At 37.3% G+C, this 11,502-nt stretch overlaps 1 protein-coding gene across 1 annotated transcript; it reads left to right on the top strand.

Annotated features, from left to right (window-relative positions):
- Positions 1-6,275: 6,275 nt before the first annotated feature.
- Positions 6,276-11,264, top strand: LOC117987045 (venom allergen 3-like). The gene is made up of 5 exons (XM_034974003.2): positions 6,276-6,576; positions 7,581-7,702; positions 8,931-9,191; positions 9,711-9,906; positions 10,668-11,264. Exons 1-5 carry the CDS (start codon positions 6,501-6,503, stop codon positions 10,946-10,948), a joined length of 936 nt encoding a protein of 311 aa, XP_034829894.1. The 5' UTR covers positions 6,276-6,500; the 3' UTR covers positions 10,949-11,264.
- Positions 11,265-11,502: the final 238 nt, after the last annotated feature.

Below are 11,502 nucleotides of genomic sequence, written 5' to 3'. Positions count from 1 at the left end.
GGACCAGTAGGCAAAAGGTGTGTTGGAAGGCCATTCAAACGGTGGGCTGATGAGATAATACAAACTGCAGGGTCTTCCCTGCAGTTTGTATTAACTGGTTGTATCTGGGCAAGGACAGGGTCGCACAGAAGTGGAAGAGGTTGGAGGAGGCCTTTACCCGCAATGGGGCTCGTGTTCCATAAATTAATACAAAAATTAGCGTTCACTTACTAACCATACTAATCTAGGAAAATAAGTAAAATACTACTAACTAACAAAACTAATCTACTATGTAACTAACTAAGGAACACGAGAATAAATGGCTTTTTATTTATTTATTTATTATTAGGCACAAAATCCGTCCATTAGACCAAAATAACCTAACATTTCGAAAACACTCATATAATTTCTCAAACCAACCAAATCAGACCTGATTCAATCAATCAGATTTTAATCTGGAGACCAGTTTCACATCTCTAGAAACATTAAATCATGTTCAGTAAGTATAAACAAGCAAAAAATCACTATCGCAGGTGTTTTTCTGCAAACAGCTCCTAATATCCATACTTCCATACTAATACTATAAAGGAGAAAGTGTGTCTGTCTGTATAATATCTGTCTGACTGCTAGCCTTTCACGGCCCATCCGTTCAACCGATTTTGACGAAATTTGGTACACAGATAGCTTCCATTACGGGGAAGGACATAGGTACTTTTTATTCCGGAAAACCAAATAGTTCCCACGGGATTTTGAAAACCTAAATCCACGCAGACGAAGTCGCGGACATCATCTAGTAATCCATACTTACATATATTATTATGAATGCGTCTGTCAATCTGCTACCTTTTCACGGCCCATCCGTTAAACAGAATTTGATGAAATTATGTAGGTACAGAGATAGCTTGCATCTCACCTTTTTTGAAGACCTCCCTGCCGCAGTGGTGAGTGCGGTGGTCTGATAAGTGGGAGGTCCCGGGTTCGATTCCGGATAGGGGCAGTTTGGGAATTTATATTTTCTTAATGGTATCTGGTCTAGTCTGGTGGGAGGCTATGGCCGTGGTCAGTTACCACCCTACCGAAAAAATCGTGCTGCCAAGCGATTTATCGTTCCGGTGCGATGCCGCGTAGAAACCGACCAGGGGTACGGCTTTAATGAAACTGCCATACTTCTTCCAGGTTAGCACTTACCACCAGATGAGATCGCAGTCGTGGGCTAACTTGTATAAGTAGGCATTTAAAAAATCTCGGAGACGAACATAGACTATTTTTAATGATTATAAGCTTATTTCGTGAAGCTCCAGCGAAAAGAACAAGGAAGAGGGTAGTTCGCTACTGCCCTTGACAGCTCGAACTTCATCTCTCGCAGCACCGCAGTCCCGTCGTGACCACGACCCGTGGAATTGGGTTGAAATATCGACAAATGAAAACATCAAATTAATCGAGGTATGTACCCGTTATTTACATTAAAACAGACCAAGTATTTTTGTCCCGGAAAATCAAACAATTTCCATGGGATTTTAAAAAATCTAAATTTATATTGTGCACGAAGTCGCGAGTATCATCTAGGTAGGTACTTATTTGGTACAGAGATAGCTTATATTGCGGTTTGCGGAGACGAATATAGGCTAGTTTTTACTACGGAAAATCAAGGAGTTCTCAGTTCCCATGGGATTTTTGAGAAGCTTCAATCCATGCGAACAAAGTCGCGGGTATCGTCGTACTGATACAATTATTTATGGAGTGCCGATATTAATAGTGTGTCGTCTATCACGACTTTATCGTGACTCCGATTAATAAATCCATTCGTTAACCTCGATATCGAGTTTCTTGAGACAGAGCGACGACTGTGGTTCGTATTAGCTTATTTTTGACTTCTAAGAAATGATATCTGACGACCTCCCTGGCGCATTGGTAAGCACTGTGGTCTTATTAGTGGGAGGTCTCAGGTTCGATTCCTGGCAGGGGTTTGGAATTTTATAATTTCTGGTCTGGTCTGGTGGGAGGCTTCGGCCGTGGCTAGTTACCACCCTACCAGCAAAGCCGTGCCGCCAAGCAATTTAGCGTTCCGGTACGATGCAGTGTAGAAACGAAAGAGGCATGCACGGGTTTAATAAAAACTGCTATACCCCTTCCAGGTTAGCCCGCTTCCACTTTATACTGCATCATCACTTACCACCAGGTGAGACTGCAGTCAAGGGCTAACTTGTACTGAAATATAAAAAAAAAAAAATTTAAAATTTAAATCGCCAATGGAATGCGTAAACCGACCCGTGAGAAACGCGAGCGGGGCGGGTCAACTTACACCAAGCAGAAAATAAAATGATTATAGTTAACTAAATACTATGCATCTATACTAATATTATAAAGAGGGTAATGTCGTTAAGTTTGTTTGTAGGGGGTTATCTCTGGAACTACTGAACCGATTTTGAAAATTCTTTCACCAGTAGAAAGCTACATTATTCCTGAGTGACATAGGCTATATTATATACACGCGGGCGAAGCCGCGGGGATCAGCTACTAATTAAATAAGTAGACTTATTGTCAGGGCATTCACAGAAGATATTTGATATTTCCTTTATTAAATTTTGCCTTTGATATCTTTATTAAATTAATTTGTTATCACTGAGCGTCTTATGGCATTAACATTGATCATTTCCTGATGCGAGTCATGCACTTAATCCACCTTTTTGACATTTAAAATTAATGCCATTGAAAATAATCATTTATAAATGTTACACACAAGAACCCATAACGAAGGAATCCTTTTTCCATTTGTCTGAGCGAGAACCATATAGGTACGTACTCTCATAATATAGAAGCCAAATATCCAAGACGACGCTTTGTCCACCAGAGATGTTTTTACTTTATGAAGTCAAAATGGTTTCTTACGTTCCTGTAGAATAGAATAGAATAGAATAGAATAGAATGTTTTTTTTATTCATGTAAATTTTTTACAAGTGTTTATGAATAGTCAGGTAGTTTTAATTTACCACTGGTTCGGAACGCCGTTCCTACCGAGAAGAACCAGCAAGAAACTCGGCGGTTGCTCTTTTTAATTTTTCAATTTACAATGTTATTATACCGTACTATACGTAGATAATCCATATCCATACTAATATTATAAATGCGAAAGTGTGTCTGTCTGTCTGTCTGCTAGCCTTTCACGGACCGTCCTTTCAACTGATTTTGACGAAATTTGGTACGGCGATAGCTTGCATCCCGAGGAAGGAAATAGGCTACTTTTTATCCCGGAAAATCAAAAAATCAAAGAGTTCCCACGGGATTTCCTAAACGGGAAACCTAAATCCACGCGGACGAATTCGCAGGCATCCGCTAGTAAGTAATAGAATGTAAAGAAGACCATTTTTATACAGTCATTAAAATCATCAACAAAATAATAATATTATGTCTGTTGATAATAATTCGACTTTAAATTGATTTATAAAGATTATTTCATATTTACTTTAATTTATGCTTTATTTTAATTTACATTTTTTGTCAAATATTCATTAATTATTTATTTAATTATTTATTCAATAGTTAAGAAATTTGCTAATTTATGGTTGTATCTTTATTGTAAGAACACAAGACTTGAGAATTATTATTATAAGTTACAGGTTTATTTAATAATATAATCAGGCCATTTATTTAAAGGTCAACGGAACAAGATTCAAGTTTCGAGATGAAATCAACTGGATTTTATGGAAGTCCAGAAAAAACAGCTATCGTATTCGATGACTTTCATGATCATCATCATCATCAACCGATAGACGTCCACTCCTGGATATAGGTCTCTTGTAGGGACTTCCACACGCCACCAACCAAAGAACCAAAGAAACTGACATCAAGTTCAGCGGGTTGAGAAGCTGAAGTGGACGTTGGGGTCCCGAGGTGCTTGAATGGTGACCTCGCACCGGAAAGCGCTGCGTTGGAAGATCCCCCACTAGATGGACAGACGAGATCAAACAAGTTGCAGGAAACCGCTGATTCAGGCCAGAACGTGGCGTGTGTGGTGTGGAAGTCGCCAAAAAGTTAGCATTCTCTTCAATATGCACTATGCTAAAACACTTTGATCGGACATTGTTCTAACAATCTTTCTTGTAAAAGGAGTGTATTTGTAGCACGCTCCCAAAGAGAATGCAACCTCAAGAGTACGCATATGCAAGGTTTTGCACGAAAACAAAATCGAAAAATGTTGGCGGGGGACAGGGGAGAATACTTTGTTGTGATTGGTGGACTCAAAAAGTCACGTAATCAAGACAATGTGCGGAATGAGGGTACCAAACGGGCGTGGGCCGACTTTTATGCTAAGCAACTGCCTAAGCTTGGCGATCGGGAGTGTCCGGCTATTAGGCGTCTTTAGGTGGTGGTCTGTGCATGCTCCAAACAAACGAATTTTGGTTCTCTTAAGATAAAAAATTGCTGATAATAAGGCTCTACTCTAAGGAGAATAGAATCTTCCCAATTAAGGTATCAATTAAGCTTTAAATAAAACTATGAGAATACTAACTAACCAAAAAAGATGAAAAATATGTTTTTGCGAAATCCATTACCTATCTTATAAAGTAAAAGATATTAAAATGCAAATTTATACAAAACGAACAAAATTTACCTCAGGTGGTAAACAGGATCAGATGGCAACAGACAAGATGTCTCCTAATACAAGTTACTTTAAGCTTTTAATAATAATATTTAAGTCTTTTTTAAGATTTGATTCAGCAACTTAAGTTTTATCATCTTTATAACAAGTTAAAACATTTCTGTATATTAATTAGTTAGTCATTATATTTTTTCGCGATAACTTTTTCCTTGAGTGATTTTTAGGTATTTTTAAACTGGTAATAGTTTTACATTTTCTATTACCTATATTACATTCAAGGAAAAGTTCTTAAATATAGTTCCTTAATCTAAGGTGTAGGCTAACCTGGAAAGGGTATCGCAGTTTCAGTAAACCATACTTCTGGTCCGTTTCTACGTGGGATCGACCATTATCATCGGTTTGAAAATAATTTACAACCTAAGGTAGTTCAACCCAACAACAAGCCTACAAGTTTACAGGAAACTTCCAATATTTAATTAAAGCTGCCATTTTTAGAACATCTGTTGGCTGAAAATCACTACACTATAATACGATTTTGTTTAAATAGTTAACAGTAATATAGTTAATATTCAAAGTTTGTCTTAACTTTCCTTATCCCATCTCTCATCGATTAATTTGAGAGAATGATGACAGAGTGGGGGATTTTATTGGTCTCGCGTTATAAGAAAACTAGCTGATGCCCGCGACTTTGTACGCGTAAATTTAGGTTTTTAAAAATCCTGTGGGAACTCTTAAATTTTCCGGGATAAAAAGTAGCCTATGTCCTTCCCCGGGTTGCAAGCTACCTCTGTACCAAATTTGATCAAAATCGGTTGAACAGTTGAGCCGTGAAAAGCTAGCAGACAGACAGACAGACAGACACACTTTCGCATTTATAATATTAGTATGGAGTATGGATATCGTTTCATAGTCATGCCCACTATTACTATATTAGTCTCTTGCAAGATGAACCCTTAAAATGCAATTTTTTTAAGAGGAATATTGGATATTATAAACTGACATGCTCGTCTTTACTACAGATGGTGGTTCGTGACCTACGGATCATACTTTCTTTTCGTTTTTTCGCTGCCTACCTATTAAGTTACAACTTAGTCCCCACTTTTCTTCGTTTCTCAGCATTCGATTGTTTTGATTAAAATATACCTGAGTAGAGATTTTAAACAGGATTTAGCAGAGTATACAAACTCTTACAAGTAAATATTATAATAGTAGATATGACTATGGGACGATCTTCCCTTATATCGCAAGGTTAATAAAATTAAGTACTCTTTGACTCATAAATGGCAGTGTTATTCTTTCCTTGTTTTTAGCCGCCTATAATTTTACTTAAAGACCACTTCCGTTCCGACCAATATCTGTCAGCATATTTCCACCTTTGGCTCGGACGTATCACAAGAAACTCGATTTCATTGACATCCACCGGCTGCCGAATAATGAGTTTTAAGTTATTACTGCAGATAAAAAGTGGTCGGATGACGCCCGTTTAACCTTAATTTATACGTTACTGAAGACACTGCGCAAGCTTTACTTGCTGATATTGTACATGTTTTAGGACACATTTTTGGGGCAGGAGTTGGTCGATATGAAATTTATGCTACATTCATTTTTCAGGGTGGATTATTTTTCTGGGTAAAGAACATAAGGGTTCGAGGCAGTACTGCATCGGCTATGATCAGAAGCGACAGGAGTCGGCGTCGCAGTGTCTCCATGGGAACGCGCAGAACGATATTTAAGCGCGCGCGTGGACATAAACTCACAGATTGCTAAAGTCCGGAGAGCGCGCGGCACATTGTGTAGCGGACCACCGGCAAATTATAACATTTGACGTTTCGTAAATATAAGTGAAAACTTTTGTTGCGAATCGCAAAAGTAAATCGTGTTTTATATTTCAGTTTAAAGTGTAGTGAAAATATAAATCAAGATGATTGCCCTAGTGTTTGTTTTGGGAGGTCTCCTTGCTGCAACAGAGGGCTGTGGAGCTGGCAAACAGATGCTGAGTAAGTAATTAACTCAACCCTTATTTTTTATTGATAAGCTGTTCTCATCATTTTATTGTGTGGCTTTATTATCGATTTAATAAAGCTGTTCATTAGCTTACGTACTTTAATTACTATAGAATCAATTTTACTAGAATATTTTATTTTTAATTTCACTTTGTTTTTATATGCTTAAATTTAATTTACCATGTCTTATTTTACAGAAAATATTTTATTAAAAATGATATTATTTTATGAATATTTTGGTTATTAGATTTACTTGTAGTCCCAATTAATTAATTTAAGAGCATAAAATGTCTATTTTTTGAGCATTTTAGAAGAGATCCAACAGATGCTATTGATAATGGCAAAGTACCTAGTAACGTGCAAGACTCTTAGCTGTCAAAAAGCCCATAAGCTAATCCGCCGCCACCCAGTCTAGAATTTGCATTATTTCTATGTAAAACATCTTTTTAGCATACTCGTATCGGACGAGGTCGTAAACTTTTATTGACTGAGACACCTATTAAACACGCAATGGCCTTATAAATCTTGTCTGCAAGATTATGGAATCATCGTATAGAATAGTAATTTTGCCTTGATAGTTGATTTTGGGCGATGAAGATCAAGACCACTACGATATATTTTATTAAATAACGACTTTTGTTGACACACGATTTTAGCAATGAATTATGTTATCAGACATTACGTAATAACATTATCCTTTATTGTCATTCTAACTTAATTTACATTAACTATTGAAATATTTATTTTAGAGTAGATAATGCTTCGTTCCACGTGGATTTAAGTTTTTAAGAATCCCATGGCAACTCTTTGATCTTCCAGGATAAAAAGTCGCCTATGCTATGTCCTTCCCTGGGACCAAATTTAGTTGAAATCGGCTGAGTGAATGAGCCATGAAAAGCTAGCAGACAGACACACTTTCGAATTTATAATATTTAGTATTGATGTTTGATATTATCGAATTATTTTATTTCTTACGTTGTGATTTTTTATTGTTTTAGGAACTGGAGGTTTGACGACATATGAGAAGCAAGCGATAGTCGATGCTCACAATCGGCTAAGACAATCTGTTGCTTTGGGACAAGTGTCCAGTCAACCTCCGGCAGCTAATATGATGGAAATGGTATGTAAAAATCAAAATATATGACACTACTTAGTACGTTTTATTACCTGATTGAATATTCAATTGGTCATAATATATGACAATGCTTTTATGACACCAAATTTGTATAACTAATATTATGCAAAGGTGTAAAAATAGAAATAATATTATGGACACATAATCGTAAGGGAAACCTGTGATATTGCCAGTCGTTCTTTTATTTATTTATCGCAATTTAGACATTTTAAGTTTTCTTTGAATGATACTATAAAATTTATTATCAATTATTTACATAAATAAGTTTACATAAATTAACATTAAGAAATAAAACGCAAAAAAACTGCATTTACTAAAAATATACATCTTCTGGATTTTCATAGTGATAGATAGAAATGATGTTCACGTGAATTTAGGTTTCTAAAAATCCTGTGGGAATTCTTCGATTTTCAAGATAAAATATAGCCTATGTGCTAATTCAGACTGTTAGTTATCTGCATTCCAAATTTCAGCCAAATCGGTTTTGTTGTGGTATTAAGGAGTAATAAACAAACTTTCAAATTTTATCAGCTAGTAAGATATAAAATTATAAAATGATTTTGTGTCGTGTCACACAATATGTGGATATTTTTGTTTTGTATTTTTATGTTGTACCCTTAAACCTTTGTTATGCATAATTTAATATTACGTGATTTCATCTGCTATCCAATCCAATCTAATCCATCAGCCTGTTTGCGTCCACTGCTGGACATAGGCCTTTCCAAGAGCGCACCACCAAACACGGTCCTCCGCCTTCCTCATCCATCCGCTCCCCACTACCGTCTTCAGATCATCGGTCCAGCGGGTTGGAGGTGATTTCATGATTACCGCTAATGCAGTCACATACAAATATTATGTTAATGTATCCATGTCCACTAATAAAGAGAGTAACTTTGCATTTAAACGGAACTTTAAACACATTGATTTTTCACAAAACGATTAAGCATGGAAAGGATAACGGAACAAGTTTCTGTAACAGTATATTATAAACTTTATCACTTCTCTTCTCTAGTCCTTAATTTAATGTTTTCGAAAACTGTAAAATGCAGGAAAGTGATCAATAAATCGAAAGCGAAGTTGCGACTTCAAATGACATTGACCTCCCGAAGGTTCAGCGTCGTACACACGTGCGGTCTATCAAATTGTTGTTTACCTTTCCATTTTACTTCACGGTTTTTGTTCTTTTAATAATTGTTGTTGTTGTTTTCTTTAGGTGTGGGACGATGAGTTAGCAGCAACGGCGCAACGTTGGGCTGACCAGTGCACTCCCGCACACGATCGTGCTTCCCAACGTGATGTTGGACGTTTCCCCGTGGGGCAGAACTTGGCAGCCACGTGGACCACTCGCCCACCGTCCGGCGCGGTTGACTCCCAACCAGACTTCATGAAACAGATCAACGCATGGTTCGATGAAGTCCGTATTTTTGGATTCAAACCTATCAGCGGTGGACATGGAACTGGACATTATTCTCAGGTAAGATATTCGACTAATAAAATGAATACTTCTTTGACTTATACAATTATAGCGTGTTTATTTTCTGACTGAATCATCCATAATCCATACTAATATTATGAATGCGAAATTGTGTATGTCTGTCTGCTAGTTTTTGACAGCCCAACAGTTTGACCGATTTTGATGAAATGGTACAGAGATAGCTTACAGCCCGGGGAAGTACATAGGATACTTTTTATCCTGGAAAATCAAAGAGTTCTAACGGGATTTACAAAAAACCTAAATCCACGCGGACGAACTCGCGGGCATCATCTAGTTCAGAATATGAAACAATCATCATAAGATTAAAGTCAATACTGATACAGCTGATAAAAGTATACCTAAATCATTTTAAAAGCAGGCGTTGGTTCTAATCTAACAACCAAACCCATCGGTACTAGAACCTGATAATGCATGGCACCTTTAAAAAATAAACGTATTTCTTTCTTTCTTTCCAATTTTAAAATTGGGAAGGTATCTAACCTAATTATTCTGTTTCAGTTGGTTTGGGGTGAGACATCGCAAGTTGGTTGCGGCTACACCTTCTACTATGACCCTTCTCGTGGCTACACCAAGTTGTATGTCTGCAACTACGGACCTGGTGGCAACGTTATTGGATCCAACCCATATGAGAAAGGACGCCCGTCTTGCGGTGCCTATGGACTCGCTGATTCCAGGAAATATTCTGGTCTTTGTTGTAAGTATCTAGATATATAATATGTACAACCAGTACTTAAAGTTCTTACGATACATTTTTATGGTTGCGTCCCCAAAAGTCCTATTCCGAAACCTCCGCTATTCGTTCGTCTGTCGATTTATCTGTCCGTCTGTCTGTCAGCGAGCTATAGGTAGGCGGGAGGCGGGTTCATGATCCGTAATAGGTAGAGAGCTGAAATTTTCAGAGTTTGTATCTCGGCCGCTACAACAACAAATTAAAAAAAATCAAAATGTCACCATGCAAATTAAAAATTAAATTAGGTATGTTCTGTACGATGGTCCGGAACCCTTCATGTGCGAGTTCGACTAGCATTTGACTGGTTATTTATTATTATATACCTACCAATTTACTAATTAAATTCATACCTTCTGAAGGTTCGGTCTTTTGCAGAGTTGCATCTGCCTGATCCAAAACTGACTTATAACGGAAAATAATTGAGCATTTTTGGTATACCCAGTTACCACGGACCACCACCTACAGACTCCTAATAGCCGGACACCTGTGATCGCCAAGCTTAGACAGTTGCTTAGCATAAAAATCTGCCCACTCCCGTTCGGTACCCTCATTCCGCACTTTGTCTTGATTACGTGACTTTTGAGTCCCCCCACAGCAAAGCTTTTTTACCTGTCCCCTGCCAACATTTTACGATTTTGTTTTCATGTAAAACCTTGTATATGCGTGCTGTTGAGGTTGAATTCTCTGGGAATACCTTTACCAACTATTGTTTTCTCTTGTTATAGCCACCAGTTACACCGCCACTTCAAGCTATCAAGCCGTGGACAACAACAACGGTTACATCTCGAACGCTATTCCCGACAGCACAGTGGAGTCTCCTGGCTTCAAGTTCCACTTCTACAAGCAATTCGACAACCAGTACCAGTATCAGTACCAACAGCCAGATACCTTCTACCAAGCGGAAACCTCGACCTTCAGGCCACTCATCAGCATATTGAAAACCGCATCAAACCTGTTCACCAAACCGAAGTCGCAAGGCTTTCGGATTGGGAACGTCTTCTTATAAGTGTACTAACTTTAGTATGAAATTTTGTAGCAGTATTTATTTCACTATTGTGGCAGAGTGACCCGACTGATCATTCGAGCCTGTTATACGCAGAGCTTGGAATTTTGTAGAATATATTCCTTGGTTTTACAAGGAGCTTAAGGACGATCTAATTGTAATCAGATAGGTAGTTGTGCGCGAACTTCGAACAGTTTGAGGGTCATGAAGTTTTTGCTTAAAAACAATATTGTGCTGTTGTGGATGTGACCTTCTAGTATTAGAATAGCGAGAAGTATGTTGTTATTTAGATAATTTATTTTTTAAATAAATATTTACAAATTAATTTATTTTGTATTCTTTGTTGATTTCGTATTAGCATAATATAATATTTTAACTGAGAAGCATTTTGTATTCATTGTTTACAAAGTAATAACAACTAGTGGATGTATTCAATGAAATAAATCATAAATTAATATTACTACAAACTGCTTCATCTATACTTAATATTATAAATGCGAACGTGTGTCTGTCTGTCTGCTAGCTTTTCACGGTCCCACAGTTTAACCGATTTTGAT

Source organism: Maniola hyperantus, chromosome 12 (genome assembly GCF_902806685.2).
Source record: "Maniola hyperantus chromosome 12, iAphHyp1.2, whole genome shotgun sequence".
Classification (NCBI taxonomy): domain Eukaryota; kingdom Metazoa; phylum Arthropoda; class Insecta; order Lepidoptera; family Nymphalidae; genus Maniola; species Maniola hyperantus.
Note: the sequence above shows the minus strand (reverse complement) of the source record. Positions and strands in the feature narration are given on the sequence as shown.